This window comes from Ailuropoda melanoleuca, chromosome 6 (genome assembly GCF_002007445.2).
Source record: "Ailuropoda melanoleuca isolate Jingjing chromosome 6, ASM200744v2, whole genome shotgun sequence".
Classification (NCBI taxonomy): Eukaryota; Metazoa; Chordata; class Mammalia; order Carnivora; family Ursidae; genus Ailuropoda; species Ailuropoda melanoleuca.
Window position 1 is genome coordinate 59297934 of NC_048223.1, and position 19412 is coordinate 59317345.

Consider the following 19412-nt stretch of genomic DNA (forward strand, 5'->3'; position numbering starts at 1 on the left):
CTACCTGTCTTCACCATTCCTATCGCATTCAAATCAATTCTTTTTGAGTAAGATTTCTGAATGCCGACCTCTCCTCACATTTTTAATCAAGTGAAGATAGCTTTGGTGTTTTTGAGTTGTCATAATTAATTCTTGCATAGATAGCTAAGCCATATAAGCAAAAAAGTAAATTATCGGTTTCCGATTCTGTGTGTATGGTACCTGTGTGTTTGTGCTGCTTCCTGAGACCCTTTACATAAAGTCCCAGTGAAAAATGTTAGAAGCAGGTAATTTGTCTTCTGAAACTGGTTAAGACACCTGGAGGAGTCAGCCCATTTCTGCTGTGTCACCCTACACGGTGAGTGTGACCTGTTTGTCTTTCATGAGTTGATTCTTGTGCAATTCAAATAATGTAAAAACTATATGGCTTTCTTGTTTTTTATGATAGGTTATTGGGGTATAAGTTTTTTTATTATAAATGGTGGAAGACTGTGAGTCCAGAAGCTCAGTGGAGTCAGCTTCGCCCTTTGGAGGTTTGGCCTCTGAGACTTGCTGTGGAGGGAACTGTGTCCCCGGCATATCTGGTTCATTTTCCTGTCTATTGGGTGGTGGATTGGGGTCCACATCAGCCTCACAGTGACCAGCAGAGAGATTCAGTGGGGAGTGAGATAGGCCTCCCCTCAGGCCCTGGGCTGAACCAAGTGTGCTCTCCTCACAGAAGCCAGAAGCAGAGGAGAGCTCCACCCTGCCACCTCTCCACCTGCTCACCGAGAAGAGTAGTCAGAGATGGGCAATGGCACTACAAGTATGCATTCCATATTACCCCATCCTGGGGGAGAGCAGATTTCTCCCCTGCCATGACTGGATGGAAAGAGGGGCCATCACATCCCCAGTAGCAGACTCAGGGTTGGGAGGGGCACACAAAACAGGCTCAGGAAGAAAAGTTAACTGTTCACCATCAAACACCAGTGGTTGGTAGAGTCTGAATGCAAACCCAGACTGGTCTGACTCAAAACCTTAGCCTTGTGGGAATAGGCTTCATTCCCCATGGTGCTCCCTTTGTCATGAGGGTTCACAAGAATGTCACACATTCGAATATTCATCATGATGGGGCCTGGGGATCAGCTTTCTCTTCTTTGTATATATTGCCTGAGGATCTGATTGCAGATTTATTTATTTTTTAATTTAATTTAATTTAATTTAATTTTTTTGATGTAAAGTTCGATGATTCATTAGTTTGATTGCAGATTTAAAGACTAAAAAGAGGGAGAAGAAAGCCCAGCCTTGGAAGATTCTCCAGCTTGAGAGGAGATGGACCCCTGGATTGTTTTTCAGTTCTTCATCCTTCACTGTCTACCCTTATTACTCTGAGATGCCTTGATGTTATATGACAACCTATTTCATTGTGCCAGTAATAATTATATATGGAAAAATCACTTGACTTGAAAAATGGGGATACTGGTCTATATTACTGTATATTATTATTTATGATGTATGTAGAAACAAAGCTTAGAGTTGCTGCCTGGAAAGAAAATTGGTAGATTATATCTAATATCTGGCGTCTGGATCAGCAGCTTTTGAATTAAAGAGGGGATATTACTTCTTATTACATGCACTTAAAGAAAATAACTTGATCAGGGGCTGTTCTAAGTGGTTTTTGTGTTTCTTTCAGATGCCGCCCATTTAATGTGGTTTGAAAGACTCTATGTTTGGCTTCAGTGTTTTGAAAAATACATCTTGTACCCAGCAATAATTCTGAATGCCCTCACTATCGATGCATTTTCAATCAGCAATTACCGGAGGCTCGGTACCCAGTAAGTGGATAATGGTTTATTTTCATCATGATTTTGATCACAGTGATTTCAAAATCCAGTGAATTTTCTCTAAACAGGCTGCAGCAGAAGCCAACGTGCATCTACTCATGTCCTGGCCACGTGTAAGGAAGCCACGGCAGGCTTTTCCTGAGACTGGCTAGAACTTTTTGGTTACTGTAGAGTGACCAGGCTGAAAAAGAACGTAGATCTGCGTTAAGTGATGTCGTGACTAAATGACAGTCGCTCTGAAAATCCTTCTGCAAAAGCTTAGTCAGTGAGCTTTAATAAGATGATGGAAGCACAGTATGATGCCGGGGGCTCCTGGAGTTCCTACCATCATGCTCAGAGCTTTACGAATGGCCTCCTGTCATTTTGTTTAGCGAATACTCTATCATTTTGTGCTGGAGGGAGGGGGGGATTAATCACTGTCACAGCTCTCTCTGCATTTATCCGGAGAAGTCTCCCAATTAAAAAAAATGGAGCACAGAGACTTCATGCCGTCAAGTGCCCCCATGTTTTTGCAAAGCATTAATGGTGCTCAGTTGAGTTACTGCTTTCATATATTAAAATTAACTCTGAATTTGCAAATGGAAATCCTGCTCGATAATCAGTGGATTTGTTGTTCCGACAAAAGGTTGAAGTTTCTGGTCAAATAAGTTTGAGGAGGAGAATGCAAAAGAGATTCTTTCTGAGATTTGCTTATTAAATCACGTTACTTAAACATTATGCGCCCAAGTCAACTCGCATGCATAATCGCAAGCATACTAATTCAAACCTCCTCCTCCTTTCGGGGTGTGATGAGGACAAATTAATTAATATTTGCCAAAAGATTGAGCAAGCTGCGATAAAAGGCATTTGAATACTCTGTTGGATTTTGAGTAGATTCATAGTCACACAGAGCAGACACTAAATGAAATGATGATGTTACCTTCCTGTCTTTATCAGACTCGGCCCTCCTTGCAGTTTAGACCTGTTTCCATTAGGTCAGGGCAAGTTATGCCCTCTGGTATTTAAAATCCTCGACTTCAGATCCGGGGATGAAAATCAGTCTCACTGGATGAAGAACACAGACACTGGGAATGTAGCCCTCTTGCGCAGTGTGGGTGGGACTGAACCCAGGAGATGCCTCCCCATGCAGAAACTCAAGTGCTTTTTCGAGTGGCAGGTGTCTCCAGTATGCACAATGTTGGCTGACCCCAGTGACCTCCTAGCCTCAGCTTCTAGAACAAGGGCTCACAAACAGTACCACAGTGGCAAAGAGGATACCAGTGCTGGCCCCAGGGTAATGAGCTGAAGGATTTAAAGTTGTCGCTTTCCAACATCAAGACTGGGACCTCAAGCTAAGCCTGCAGGTTGAGACCCAGCGGTTGTGGCTGTTGGCAGGGAACAGACACAAGGATTGGGAATGAGGCAGAGTCAAATAAATAGTTTGGAGGGAGTCCAGTTTCAAGTAATAATACTCTCTATCCCCTGTAACTTTTTTCCAGACCCTTAAGTCAGAAACTAGCACCTTAGCTATGTACCTCCAAATATTCCCAAATCCCAGATGATACCACCAGTATTATTTTTTTAGATCCCAAAACAGATGATTCCTTTGTATTCTTGAGGCATCCATCTGAAGACTTAGATAATAATTTCAAGTACCCACTAGACCAGCTGTTCACAAGCAGGACAGCCGGAGGTCATATGTCAGTATCACCTAGAAACCTGTTTCCAACTACAGAAGCATCGCCCCCACCGTGGCTGCTCTGAGAACCACTGTACCAGATAGGTGGTGAAGTCTTCAATCACAGTCACTGTTTCTTCCTCAACTTTTAATACCAACCCCCTAGTAAATGGTAGAACGCTGGGTAGATGCATGAGCAAGTGGGGGCTGGTAAATGAATGAGTGAGGGAGTCGTGATACCTTCTTTGGTATTTATATTTCCCAGCCTGATTGAAATGGGTGCTTTGCAGCTGTCCCAGGCCATGTTCACTGGTTGTTACATAAGCCTTTATTAAACTTTCGGCTGAACCTACAATCGTCTATGAAAGATTTTAACTGTAACCATTACTATTGCAATGTTACAAAGGCTATAAACATCAGCCCTTAAGATCTTCCATAGTCTTAACCAGTCATCCATCATTAATAAACGTACAATGAATGCTCTTCATTTGAACCTAGTCACAGTTAGAGTTGACCCTCAATCAAGATTTGGCCTGAATAACCCAGAAAAATGACCAGTCTCCCCTAAAGAAATACCCCATATATTGAGATGCCTTTTCATTGGGCTTTGGTATTCTACCTGGATTCTTCCCCCCACCCCCAAGGTTTTATTAATTTGAGAGAGAGAGAGGGAGGGAGGATACACAAGCAGCAGGTAAGGGGTAGAGGGAGAGGGAGAAGCAGACTCCGCACTGAGCATGGAGCCTGACACAGGGCTCAATCCCAGGACCCTGAGATCATGACCTGAGCCAAAAGCTGATGTTTAACCAACTGAGCTGCCCAGGCGCCCCTCCCACATTGACTTGTACTCTGGGCTGTTGTCAAAGGCAGCTGGACCCAAAGTCATATTTTTACATTGTACTTCCTCAGGAACATTAGTTATCCACTGGAAAAGAGAGACGGGTTATGGAGCAGTGCTCAACCTCGCTGCAGGAACCCTGAAGGTTTTATGTTGAAGTTATAGGAAAACATTCCCACTCAGCCCAAATCTGCATGTAATCATGGGCTAGTTTTTCTCAGAGAGGCTTGAGCAGACCTCACTGGGCACATCCTGGGGCAGAGAGAAAACAATTGGAGCCCTAGGTCTGAACGCGATGAAATATCACATGGAGGGAATGGAATTGCCAATATTAGATCTTTTCGACAACAAAAATGACAGTTTTGCACCTGATAGGTGCAAAGGCTTTAAAGCACTTTTTGAACCTTCTCATCCTGGGACAAGATAATAATAATGCTGGTAAAAGTCTAGAGCCTAGTATCCTTCTAGGCTTAGGGAAATTGAGGCATAGCTCCAGGTTTCTCTATTTAGCCAGAAAAAGAAAATCTCTCTCTTTTAAGTACAACCATTCTCCAGAAAGCATTCCCATCTCTGTCTTTCTTTTGAGTTCCCAAGTAGGATTTTATAAGGGGAAGGCGGGGGCGGGGGCAGGGATCTGCCTAAAAGTGCAAAGCCTTCCTTCAGAAAGGAGCTAGTTGTTTTGTCAGGCCCTTCTGAGCTGTTATCATTAACCTTCCAAGCTCAAGGTAGGTAGAGTGTTCACTGTTGGCCTCAGTATCTGCGGGAATTGTGCACATAACACACCCTCCCTACACGGGTTAATAACCTGACTCCCTAGACAAGAGCATCCAGGAGTCCAGGTCTCAAAGCAAAGCCCTGCTCTTTACCAGACTCCTTTGGTGAGTTCCTTCACTAAAAAGGCCAATGCCATGGGGAAAAAATGTCAATGAGATTATTTTCAGCAGAAAAACAAAGGGAGCCCAGAGAACTTATTTTTTCACTGGGAGTGATAAATATGCTGAAAAATACTGGAAATTAACAGTAAAGGCAAAAATGGTTTTATTAAGATACTGCGTGTTTTTTTCTTTTCAGAATTTAATATTAACTATTATGACATCACTGCTCCCATAAGATTCTTTTATAATAAGAAAACATACACTGAGCAGACGCTAAGAGGGAAAACGTGCTCTGTTTCTGCTGGCGTCCAAGGGAACCCTGTGTCCTTGCTGAAGGACAGGGGACTGTGAAAATCCTGGGGCAGAAAGGAGCCGCTTTTTGTGGCAGAGTCCCCTGGGACTGAGTTTCAATTCTCGCTCCGCCTTATGAGACCTTAGGCAGGGGACCCAAACTCTGAGACTCCCTTTGCTCCTTTGACAAATGTGGATAATGACAGAGCCCCCTCCCCCGCGCCCCGCCGCAGTCCTGGCTTTCCATTCCTGTAAAGGGCGCCGTGCACAGTAAATGCTCACGAAACATTAGCTATTGTAACTCAACTGATAGTTCGCAGGCAGTCCTTGACCGCATCCTTTCTCCCCTTTTCAACAGCTGGGACATTTTCCTGATGATTGTCGCTGGCATGAAGCTACTCCGGACCTCTTTCTGTAACCCTGCTCACCAGTTTATTTACTTGGGCTTCACTGTGATCTTTTTCCATTTTGACTACAAAGATATTTCAGAGAGTTTCTTACTGGATTTCTTCATGGTGTCCATTTTATTTAGCAAGGCAAGTCAATTCTCTGTTTTCTTCATTGAAAATTTAAAGGGTGGCCTTTAAATTCAAACCTGTGGCCTCGTCACGGGTTTTAAGAATTGTAAATGGTTTCTTTTTTAAAAAAATTATGGAGCGAAATTAAATCAGATTACATATGCGTGTCACACTCGTCCTTCCGTATTAGGAACATTTCCCCATGGAATACGAATATACCATGTTATTTGCCAAAATACACTAATTAAAATGAGTTAGCCATTAGCACTGCTTGAAATTTTGAAATTTTATGATCTTTGTCTCTGTTAACAATCTCATTATAGAACTTCCCTAGACCTCAAAATGCTCTGGATTGAAGATTAGCGACCAGACTGATTTTTTTTGTTTGTTTTAAATTAGCAAGCATTTGAAGTGAAACTTGTGGTGCCCGAGAGCTTGGTCCCTGGGAGTATTTTCATTCTCTTGGCTTGTGTCAGGTCAAGATTTCATCTGCTGTGATTGGTACACCAGCAATGAGAAACCCTAATCACAATTCAGGCAAATATACGGGGATGGACTCTCATGTCTAATGTGGCGGCGGGGATGAAATCCTCTGGCTGCTCGCCTGAGCGCATTCTGAACACCTCACAAAGCCAAGGTTTCCAAGCAGAAATGAAAAAGGATTCGGAACAATTCTTGGTGAATAAACCCTGACACACCAACTCACTGGCAGCTGCAGGCTTCCACCCTGAGCTCGACTCAACCAACCCCACTTTTGGTTAATATTTTTCAAATTTTAAGATCTTTTTTCTGCCGAACTTCCTTTTTTTTTTTTTTACCTGTTTTTGAATCAGTTCTGTTAATTTTTCTCTTTATTACTTCTCCTTTCGTTCTACCTTTCTCTCTGCTTGTTTTAGGTCACAAAATTGCAGAACTCTCATATTGTCCTACAGATGCCCCATGAGTAATTACGGTCACCCCTTCGGGCATGCACATTTCCTCTTATAACTCTGGCTGAACACTGAGTTTTCAGTTGCCAGGAGTCCCTCCTGTGTCATTTGTCACTTGCTTTGTGCTGTGCTTCTGCCGCATACATCATATTCGAGAACCCTCGCCTTGGTCCGTTTCCCACAAACATTTCTTCTCTCTTTGAGTTCTGTTTGGTCTTGATAAATTTATCCCAGTTCTCTGATGGTTCAAATAACAGGCCTCATATTCTGTTTTCCTTCATTATGTATGAATTTCCTTTATCTCACATAATAGATGTAAAACTGTATCCTATGATCTTTGAAACATTTATGAAGTTATAAATAATTTTACCACTTGCAGGGGGTAAGAGCTTATTATCAGATGCCAAAAGTGTTCAGATATATTGAATTCCTGACTCTGGCATTGTTTATATTTTGGCATGGTGATTTTTATATCCCTTTCCGAACCTCAGTTTCTGACAAAATTGAAAAACAAGTGTGGCACTCTCACCTGGGTGTTGAGAGGAGTAGTTAATACAACTCTAAAGGAAGTCTGTAAGGGGAATGCGCTTTCCAAATCCAAGGCAGAATTTGTGGAGCCATTGTCAGTAGTGAAACAGAAGTTACACACCATTTCGTGTGGGAAGGAGTGTGGCTAGTTGTCCACACTGAGCTCCATCTAAATGTCGTCCTGTAAAGTTAGAGGCCCCCGGTGAACAGAAGCATGGTGGAGAGGTGGGAGGGTCTTGCTTAAGAGAACGGTTTCTAAGTGAAACCGTTTGCAGCAGGAGGAGTGATTTTCATTTCTGGGAGCACGGGCAGCCTTTCCCCGCTGCCACTGGTGCCAACCTGTGCGTGATGAGGAGGGTGGGACCTGGGACCTGACGGGACAGCAGTCTGAAGCTAAGGCATTTGACTTTCACTTGCCATAATCTTTTTGAAGTACGGTTCAAACACTAATAATTTCAGACACAGCTGCAGTAGTCACGTTCCTGTTCTCCCTAATTGAGGGAGGATTAGCCCATATAATTTGAATAGTTTGCTTTTAGGTTGGGGATAAGTACAAAAATGAGAAACATCAGCGTACAATCTGGTGAGTCAGTTTTGACAGGTCCCTAATTCCTTCTGATGCCTGCTCACTCTTGATCTTGAGAGAGCTGGGAACAGTACATTTTCTGGAATGAGAAACAGAATAGAAATATGTAGTTCAAGAGACAGCATTTGAGATCTTCCAGGAAAAAAAAAAAAAGCCAATAGAAATTAGTGACATGAGACGGTGGAGGCGATGAGGGGACCCACAGTTAATGTTTCCTGTAAATATTCTGCTTGCAAATTCCAGCTGACGCTTCCTGTTCTTTCTTGTCATTTAAATATATCTTTTAAAAAAAATGTCTCTATTCATACGTTTCCTAGAAACCCTTTATATTGTTCTTACTGGCGCTCCCCAAGGTTATTCATTGCACAGTATGAAATTTTATGTCCCATAGTCTCACCAAAGTCCCACTGGTGATGTGTCCTCCCATCTGATCAGTGCAGACATCTCTATGCCCTTTCCCCAGCCTGGCTCCCATTCTGCCTGAGAGTCAGTTAGCTGGACAGCCCACCCCGCAGGAGGGCCCTGCAAGATTAATGAAGAGACACAGAAAGGGCATCCAGTTTCCTTGTAAGAAAGAAGCTGCATGAATATTGGACTCGTTATTGTTCTAAGTCAGCGGCCCCTAATCCTTCAGGCGTTCTGGGTAAAAAGAAAGGGGAGGCTGGGTTAGAGGGATGATCTCCAGAGTGAGATCACAGCACCAGGAGACCACAGAAGGCTTCCAGAGGGCTCTTCCAGAGTACCCTGCACAGTACTCTCTGCTTCCCTGAACTCCTGAGTCCCCGAGGTCGGAAGGTGGATGTTGGCTATTCTCTGCAGTCTGCCAGACCTCGTGGAAAATGGGACACAATGAGTTCCAGGGCCAGACCCCGATGGGAAAGAATTAGCACCACCCATGCATCCATGTGGAGGGTGAGACATTCACAGTGATGGCTTCCTGGGCTCCTGGGGAGTGGCCAGAGGGGAAGAAGGCTCCCCCTCCCCTCCCCTGCTTATCCAGTCCTGGGCTGTGTGATATTCTGGGCACACACCCTTTGAGAAGTCAGGCCATCGTCCCTCACTTACTCGTTTTCTCAATCCCTTCCTCCTTTCTATTCTGCCCCATCAGTCAGCCTTCTCTTTCAGGAATTAACTACTGTAATTAATTTGTCACATTTCCAGTGTGTCTAGGTCCTGGGGTGGGGGGGGAGGGGTGCATGCTCCAGGTGCAGACGTGTTTGTGACAGGAACAAAGACGACAAAACTGCTTTCTTGCTCTCCACTGGTCTTGAAAAATTTCCTAGAAACCATTCCTGCCTTGACATTTTTAGTAATGTTTAGTTGTAGAGGCAGGACTTGAAAAAGCCTGCCAGAGGGTAATTCTGCCAGGTTTTCCAGAATGTGTTAAGTCTGAAATCCCACAGGCCATTGGTGCAACATGGGGGCTAGCTCTCTCATCATCTAGCAAGAGAACATTAATGGGTGAAGATGTTTTTCTACAAAGCTGTATGAATAATCACAACGGAGCCATGATGTGTGGCTATGTTAGAGATGACTGCAATTAGCATTCAAATGTTTTGAAGTCAGAGTTTCCAAATGGCATTTTCCTTATTTTCTGTATAGAGGTGCAAAGTCTTGCATTAAAACTGAACCTTTTGTTTGGGAATGCACGATTTTACAGAGGCGTTTGTTCAAAATAGTTTGTTCAACGGAGTAATTGTTCGTTTATTTTGCATCCCTTAAGTGCCAGACATTGTATTAGACCCAAAGATTACCAATGATCCGAATGATAAGGCATCCTTATTTGGGGCTTTCCAAGTGTCAGGCACTATTGTCAGCATTCTACACATAATTGACATGCTTCATACTCACTGCAGCTCCGTGGTCCGGTGCTCTTCAGGGTACAGAGGAGGAAACAGAGGCACAGAATTTAAGTTAATTGCCCAAAGATCTCATAGTTATAAAATGGTAGCACAGGGTTTTTCTCCAAGGCTGTCCTTTGTGACACTGCCTCCTGCACTTGGGGACTCCAGAAGGAAGGCACAAAGATAAGGAGATAATTACAATAAAGTGTGATAAATGGGGCGCCTGGGTGGCTCAGTCGGTTGGACATCTGCCTTCGGCTCAGGTCATGATCCCAGGGTCCTGGGATGGAGTCCCGCATTGGACTCCCTGCCGAGTGGGGAGTCTGCTTCTCCCCCTCCCTCTACCCCTCCCCACCGCACTCCTGCTCTCTCTCTCTCTCACTCTGTCTCTCTCTTTTTCTCTCTCATAAATAAATAAATAGTGATGAGGAAGGTGACCATGGCAGAGGATTTCAAGAGGGCACATAAAAACGGTACCCAGTCCCACCCAGGAGAATGCGAAACAGTGATGCTTATTACCTGGAGCTTTGAAGAGGGAGGGAGTGGGTCAGGAAAACAGGGAAAAACAGGGAAAAGTGAGCTGTGCCAGGGGAACTGCCTGTGCAAATTCACAGAAGCAAGAGAGTTGGGCATGTTCCGGGAGCCGTAAGTCCCTTGGCAAGTGTGAACACATAGTGGGGAGAGTGGGGAGGGATAAAGCAGCAGGTGTCTAAGATGACAAAGGGCTGAGAAGGCCATACATCAGGGTTTGGATTTCGTTTCTTCTTTGGCTGAAGGTTGTTAAGTGAGGAGTAACAGACTCAGAAAGGCATTTTAGAAACATCGCTTTGTGAGAGTTGGAGTCTTGGAAATTGGGTAGGAGAGGAGCGCGTTCATGCAGGCAACTCATAATGAGAGCTTGAACTGCAGTGGCAGAAGTGAGACAATTCTGGGAGGAGCCCGGGAGGCGGAGCTGAGCAACTTAGTGACCATTGGGACGCTGGGGAAATGGACTGCAGGAGGAAGAGCCGCAGCTGGGAGCTCTCAGATCGCTCCGCTAGTAACTAGTGCTGCCACTAACAAGGGGGGAAAACAACAACTGGGGGGAAAGAATGTTGGTTCTAGACATGCTGAATTGTGGAATGAGAAGCAATGAGGACCAAAAGTAATGACCTTGGGATCCGGATTTGTTCCCATTTAAATATTTTAATTTGCATAAGTAATGCATAAATATATGCTCATTATAATAAAATTGGAAAAACAGTGGAAAAATACAGAGAATGTCTATCTTATACACATTCCTCACTTCTTAACCCCCTCCTCTCCTTAATGATAACATTTCAGAATAATTCCTTCCATTCTGTTTTCCTACAAATTCACACGCGCACACACACACACACACACACATTTCAATAGAATCATTCTTTACACATTTTTTACTTCCCTCTGTTGCTTAAAATACATTTCAGAGAACTTCCATGACTGTACATCTAATGTGGCTGCCTCCTTTTGATGCCTGCATATCATAATTTCATTTGTTATTCCCCTACTGATGAACATTTAGTTTGTTTACAGATTTTTTTTCCTGTGGTAGCTGGGACTTCTGTGTTCATGAATTCCAGAAATCTACATGGCTTAATGAAAAAAGAGATTTTAATAGTTCACATAACTGATTGGATGATCCAGAGGCTTAAATGATGGCACTGAAATTCTGTTTTTATTTCTCCTTCCCATCCACATGCTGGCTATCCTTTTCTCCTCTGTTGGCTTCATCCTTAGATCGGCTCTGTCCACATGGTGTAATCATGGTNATCGGCTCTGTCCACTAGCAGTTCTAGAGTCATAGTATTCTTACACCTAATAATCCCAGAAAGAAGAGAAAACATCTTTCCTAATAACTTCAGCCAATGTTCTGGGGGCCAGTCCCTTGAATCCTTTGGTGTCGTGTGTTCATTCATGAACCAGGGATAATGGCCAGAGGTACATGTGTCCTCAAGTTAATGAAGCCTAGACTTCTTGCCCCTCCTTGAGTCCTAACCAGACTTAGTCTGAGAGTCAGGGAGGGAAGAAAGAGAAGCTAGACAAGAAGTGTCTGATGCTACCGCATCCAACCACACAAAGATCAAAACACACTGAGAGTGTCAGAAATGTAGATTCCCATGATGGGAGTTGCTGGGGCGATAGCCTATACATGAAAGAGTCTCAATAGAGAATCCTTCGAAAAGATTTACATTCCTTCCAACAGGGTTGACCAGCATTTAAGAAATAAGTTGGAGAAGTGACTCTGGAAAAAAGATAAAGTACAGCCTAATGGTAAGCAAGTAAGGAAATGGGACTTGTCAGGTTTATTGATCTTTTTCATAACTCTGGAATCTTTAGCAAGGCCATCTCACAGTTTCCTCTCCACTAGACGAGACTCCCATAATAACATCAACCCGTAAGGCCTGGGGCGTTCTTTATTCCCTACAATGTTCTGTCTTCAAGGAAATGAAGTCTGCTGTGATAAAGCTTTCAAACACTCTGCAACTCTCTATAGAAAATCTATCTGGATCACCTGCTAGCATCCCAGTTATCATTTAAAAGTATAGATGAGGAAGAAATGGTAAGAGAGAAAATGAGAATGGGAATGAGTGGGAAGAAGGATCACAGTCCAGTAGAACCTTTAAATTCAACTAAATTTGGCAGGTGGTTGGTTGGCTAACTGAAAACCTTAAGCAGGAAATTATAATAAATGTTACCTACATGCCTATCTGGTAATTTTGTAATAGCATAAAACATATATGTGGACTCTTATTACCAGTCTTTTTTTTTTTATTTTTTTTTATAATAATATTTTTTATTATACTATGTTAGTCACCATACAGTACATCCCTAGTTTTTGATGTAAAGTTCCATGATTCATTACTTGCGTATAACACCCAGTGCACCATGCAATACATGCCCTCCTTACTACCCATCACCAGCCTATCCCAATCCCCCACCCCCGTCCCCTCTGAAGCCCTCAGTTTATTTCCCAGAGTCCATAGTCTCTCATGGTTCATTCCCCCTTCTGTTTACCACCCCCCCTTTCTTCTTTCTTTTCTTCTCCTACCGATCTTCCTACTTCTTATGTTCCATAAATGAGTGAAACCATATGATAATTGTCTTTTAAAGCCTTTTCTTTAAGTAGGAATCTACAGAATGAGGACTATTTGGTCTTATTCCATGAACCATGACCATTATGTGTTTTCCAGGCTGTTCCATTCCCATTTCTGATTTTTAAAATTCTACTTGAAGAGAAAAGTGAAAGTTAGCCGTGAAACAGTCTGAGAGTAGTTCACATTTTCTTAGTTCCCAAATCTCTTTTCATTCATACCTAAGTCCACAACCGTGTTTTGTTTTGTTTTGTTTAAAGATTTTATTTATTTATTTATTTGACAGAGAGAGACAGCCAGAGAGAAGGAACACAAACAGGGGGAGTGGGAGAGGAAGAAGCAGGCTCCCAGTGGAAGAGCCTGATGTGGGGCTCGATCCCAGAACGCTGGGATCACACCCTGAGCCGAAGGCAGACACTTAACAACTGAGCCACCCAAGCGCCCCCACAACCGTGTTTTTAGAGACGTCTTCTGAAGTCATCAGCATTCAACTTTGCTGTGATAGAAACACCCGTCTTCTGTCTGTACTCATATTGTTTGTACTCATGTTACATCAGTTTATACAATATTCAATTGAGTAAAGAATCATCATACCAACAGGTAGAACTGATGCAGACAGTTTGGGCAACCAGCATAAGCACCTCCTGTTAAGCATCAACTCAAGTGGTGGAATTGATCAGTAGTATAGAAATGAATTAAAAAATATCTTCCTAGCCTAAAAGAATATCTTACTGGCCTTCAATATTCACTGGGTTGTGGGACTCATCAATAAGATTTACAGTGCAAATATAAATATCAATCAATCTGAAAGTTATTTAGGTGGATTTTATTATTTATTTAATTATTTATGTGAGAGAGAGAGAGTAAGCACGCACACGTGCAAGTTGGGGTGGGGAGGGGCAGAGGAAGAGGGAGAGAGAGAATCTTAAGTGGGCTCCCTGCCCAGTGCGGAGTCCAACATGGGGCTTGATCTCACGACCCTGAGATCATGACCTGAGGAAAACCAAGAGCTGGATGCTTAACCCACTTGCCAACCAGGCACCCCAGTTAGGTGTATTTTTAAAAGAAAGTGTGTCCTTCGGTAAGATAAGTAGGGGAGAATTAGATTTGCTTGGACTTCATCAGTGCTCTGGGAGGTGCTGTGCCCGAACTGAAGGAAGGGGGCATGCAGGACCTCATCACACGACATGGAGAGTGTAATTCTGCAATTATTACTTAGTATCTCCTAGGTCTGCTGCCTGAGGAACAGAAGTGTTTCGGCAGAAATGTCCTTGTAGGGCTTGGTCTTGTGGGGAGATGGAATAGCTACAAACAGCAGAATTAAGTTTCCTCTTCAAGCACCTAAAATTCTGATTGCTTTGTTTGCTCCTTACTCAGAGATCAGCCTTTGAAAATATACCTGGTATCTTTCAGTTTTTACCACCTGCTGATGCCACTTTTGTGCCAACCTCCCCGTCCCTCCCCTGCGTTTCGGCTGTATTCTTCCAACAGGCCTACCTGCCTTCACTGCGACTCCTCCGGCCTGTTCTCAACGGAGGGGCCAGATGGGTTTGTTTTATATAAACTTATTTTGGAATAATTTTAGATTCATGGAGAAGATGTAAAGATAGCACAGAGTTCCCATACTCTGTTTCCACTATTACTCACATTTTATATTTGTATACTACATTTGTCCCAGTTAAGGAACCAAAGTTGCTCTGTTGTTATCAACGAAAGTCTGTGCTTAATCAGATTTCCTTAGTTTTTCTATAACGTCCTTTTTCAGTTCCACCCAGAATACCATACAGCATTTAGTGTCTTATTTCCTTAGGCTCCTCTTGGCAGTGATCGTTCTGTTGTTTTTGAAGTTAACAGTTCTGAGGAGTATTGGTCAGGTATATTTAAGGTATCTCTCTGTTAGAGTCTGTGTGATGCTTTTCTGTTGCTAAGACTGGAGTGAAGGTTTGGGGAAGGAGGATGACAGAGGTACCGTGCCATTCTTATCACATCATATCAAGGATTCATGCCAGCAGCATGCCTTATCACTGTTGATGTTGACTTTCATCACCTGGCTGAGGTTTTTTTACTGTAAAGTTATCCTTTTGTGAATCTTTCTAGATTGTATTCTTTGGAGCAAAAATCACTATGTGTAGTCCACACTTAAAGGGTTGGAAGTTATGTTCTACTTCCTTAATGGGAATGCAAGCAATGATAAATTATTTGATTTATTTTAAAAATTATTTGATTTTTCTGCATATGAGATTTGTCTATTTGTCCATCATCTATCTACCTAGTTTTTATATCAGTATAGACTCGTAGATACCTATTTCACATGTTGGTTAATAATACAATATTACTTTACTCATCTTGTTGCTCTTTTGGTTATTTGGAGCTCTTTCCATTGGTTTTTGTGTCCCTTTGACATAGCCCCATTGTGTGTGTGTGTGTGTGTGTGTGTGTGTGTGTGTGTGTGTGTTAGCATTTTCTTACCTCCTGGCACTATATGATGTTCTAGGTGTGCATATTTCCTGCCCCAGTCCTAAAATTTGCCATTTCTCCAAGGGAGTCCTTCCTCCTTTTATTAGGGAATGGTACTTAGAAACCAAAATCTGGACTTGAGGTGTGTTCTTGATATCTGAGTGTCATTGATTCCAGGCACTCTCAGCCAACAGAGCAAGGAAATATATGTGTGTATACTCATGTATATACACATATCTAGAGACAATTCTCTTTGTAACCCCCTGTATCTACATTAAGCTAAACACAAGTTCATACTGATATCTCCAAGTCGAATCCATGACCACAGGGATCATTCTGGCCAATTCCCCTTGCTTACTGTTACTTCCCACTCCATCAGTGAGAAACCCGGCTTCTACCATCTGTCATCCATTTACTGAACTGTTCATTCTAGTGTGCTTGTATAGTAGTTTCATAATAGTTAACCTGCACGCTGTGGGAAACAAACGTATCAACTACAGCACACTTCTCATATGCAGTGCTGTTCCTTTTTGCCTTTAGTTTCACAGATTTCACTCATTTTCAGAGTTACCTGAGTCAGCACCTTCTTCCTCCACCTCCCTGAGTGAGGTTGTCTCATATATTTATATGACAGCTACATTGCATTCCACTTGGGGATCCCCCAATCTCCTAGAAGATTTTTTAAAAATTTGCATACATTACATTTTCTCACATTACACATTTCTATGGAATTTAACAAATGTATAGTGTCATGCATACATTATTAGAGTATCTTACAAAATAGTTTGTTTGCCCTAAAAAATCCCCTGTGCTTCATCTATTCAATCCTTCCCTTCCCCTTCCCCAAACTCGGGCAACAAGTCATGTATTTATTTACCATTGCTTTTGTTTTGTCTGTTCCGGCATGTCATGTAATTGGAATCATATACCTTTTTGGATGGGCTTCTTCCACTTAGCAATATACATTAATGATTTTGTCTGTGTCTTTGCATGGCTCTGACTTGATAGCTCATTCCTTTTTATCGCTGAATAGTATTCCGTTGTATAGGTGTTTATCCATTCACCTATTGAAAGAAATCTTGGCTGTTTCTAATTTTTAGTGATTATGAATAAAGCTACTATGAACATTTGTCTTCAGGTCTTGGGTAGACATAATTTTTGATTAGGTCAGATAAATACCTGATTGCTAAATTGTGTGATAAAAGTAAGTTTAGTTTTGTAAAACACCGCCAGATGATCTTCCAAAGTGCTCTCTACCCTTCTGCATTGTTGCCACAATGAATGAGAGTTCCTCTTGTTCCTTCACCTCACCAACAATTTAGGCTGTCAGTTTCTTGGATTTTAGCAATTCTAGTAGATATTTTTTGTGCTATCTCATTTTAATTTTCATTTTCCTAAAGACAAATAATGATGGTATTGTCATATACTTCTTTGCTGACTGTATATCTTCTTTATTGAAGTGTCCAGATTTTTCTGCCCATTTTTAAATTGGTTATTTTCTTATTGCTAAGTGTTTTTTGCATATTGTGGATACATGTCTTTTATTAGTTTTATGTTTTCTGGGCTTGTCTTTTAATTCTACTAATTGTATGTTTTTTAGATCTGTTGTGGTGCTCGGCTGGAGTAGAGAGGTTATTTGTTGAATTTTTCTGTCCTGCTAGGCTGCCTTTTTTCTGGTCATTTGACTAGAGAGAGCAGACTTTGTTTTTATTATTATTGTGGATTTTTTTCGTCTATGCTTCTTGCCATTTCTGAGTTGCTGGCTTGCTTAGCTCTAAATCTGTGAAATACGTGGTCAAAAGAAAATCAGGGAACTCACTACCATTGCTTTCCCCAGACCCCAGGGTCTTTAGCTGGTCTCCCCTTTTCTCTCCAACTTCCAGAGTCTTCTTAGGTTTATTTAATAAACCATTTCCAACATTTTCAGTTGTATTTAACAGGAGCAGTAGGAAAAGATGTGTTTTTCCTGTTCTCTAAAGCAGAAGCCTACAATGTACATTTTAAGCTACTCTAAATCCATCATCAAAAGACACTATATTGCTTCACTTTCGAACCCAGGTATCTTTTATCACAGTATTTTCAGCTTCTCCCTCCTATTCCTTCTGACATTGATGTTACTCATTTCTTTATCTGTATTTTAAAATCACCCAATGCGTTATCCCTATTATTTCTTTTAAAAAAGGTTATATTTTGTATCAATTGAAAATAAGAATAATAAAATACTTTCTTTTACCTTCACTTATTCTTTTCTGATGCTCTTTCTTTATATAGATTTAAGTTTCTGACCTGTATCATTTTCCTTGGGCATGAGGAACTTTTAACACTTCTTGCAGGGAAGGTCAGCTGGTAATGGATTTCCTCAGTTTTTATCTACAAAATCTTTATTTTTTTTTCCCTTCAATTTTGAAGAATAATTTTGTAGGCTGTAGAGTTCCAGGGTAGCAGGGTTTTTTCTATCAACACTTTAATAATAGTTCACTCCACTTTCTCCGTGCTTGCATAATTTCTAATGAGAAATCTGCTCCAGTTTCTTTGTTTCTTCTATATGTAAGGTGTTTTTCCTTCTGAATTTCAAGATTTTTTTCTTTTTTGGCTTTCTGAAGCCTGAATATGACATGCCTAGGTGTGTGTGTGTGTGTGTGTGTGTGTGTGTGTGTGTGTGTTCAATCTTGCTTGGTGCTCTCAGTTTTCTGGGTTTGTGTTTACATGTCTGTCATTAATTTTGAAAGTTCTTGGCTGTTATTTAAATATATCTTCTGCTTTCTCTTCTTTTTCTGGTATTGTACTTATGCATATGTGACACCTTTCCTTATTGTCCTATAGTTCTTGGATATTTTGGTTTTGGGTTTTTCGTTTTGTTTTGTTTTTTTCTGTCCCCATTTCAGAGAAATTTCTACCGACATGTTTTCAAACTCACTGATTCTTCGCTTGAACGTTTCCTGTCTATTGATAAGCCCAATAAAGGCATTCCTTGTTGCTGTTACAGTGTTTTTATTTCTAACATTTCCTTTTGACCCTTTTTTAAAGTTTCCATTTCTTTGTTTACATTGCACATCTGTTTTTGTGTGCTGTCTACTTTTCCACTAATATTACAGACATATTAATCATTGTTATTTTTGATTCCCTGTGTGGTCATTCCAACATCCAGGTCATATCTGAGTCTGATTCTGTTGCTTGCTTTGCCTTTCCAGACTGTTTCTCCTCGCCTTTTGGCACATCCTTAATTTTTTTGTTGAAAGCAGGACATGTTGTATCAGGTAATAGAAACTGAGGTCAATAGGCCTTCAATGTGAGGTTTTCTGTTAGTCCAATTAGAAGAGGGACTGTGTTTAATGTCTGCTATAACTATAGGTCCCAGAGGCTTCAGGTTTTTCTATTGTCCTTGTTTTTGTCTCCTATTGATTTTTGGCTTCCCTAAAAACTCCTCCTCAGAGAGAGTTGTGTCTGTAACACTAGCTGTAACCTAGGGTTACTCTACTGGGTCTTTGTTGGTGTACTGGTAAGGTATGGGGCGGGGGAGATAGTCTATTGTCTTCCAGTTAAATCTCAGTCTCTTATTGGGCCTATGTCTCAGAACTGGGACCTTCATAAGTGTTTCCAGGATGGTGTAGCTTTTTTCTCCCCATGCACTGTACTCTCTTTGCTGGTCGTAGCATTCTTACTCTATTTCCTTAAAGCCCTGGTTCTGTTAGCTGTTTTTTCCTCTTTTAGGTGAAGTAAGCTGGAGGGGGAGGATTCCCTTCCCCTATCCAGGATAAGGCTCAGGCAAAGCCCTTCGCCCTTCGGGGCAGACCGTTGTGTTTCATAGTGGTTAATTTCCTCCCCTTTCCAGGCCCATGAGGAGATCTTTCTTGGCTCTTCATTGTGAGAAGCTGGTGGGGTTTCTGGGGTATGAAAGTGTGGAGGGTCCCCTAAAACTGTGGTGCCCAGGGGCTTCTAAATTTCATGCTAGTCCACACTCAGCCTCTAAGAGT

At 41.8% G+C, this 19412-nt stretch overlaps 1 protein-coding gene across 1 annotated transcript in view; it reads left to right on the forward strand.

Annotated features, from left to right (window-relative positions):
• Positions 1-19412, forward strand: part of PCNX2 (pecanex 2) — a 296677-nt gene that overhangs the window by 175474 nt on the left and 101791 nt on the right. Inside the window, exons 20-21 of the mRNA XM_034662505.1 lie at positions 1652-1793; positions 5822-5999. Of these exons, the coding sequence (XP_034518396.1) occupies positions 1652-1793; positions 5822-5999 (320 nt within the window). The remainder of the gene's footprint in view (positions 1-1651; positions 1794-5821; positions 6000-19412) is intronic.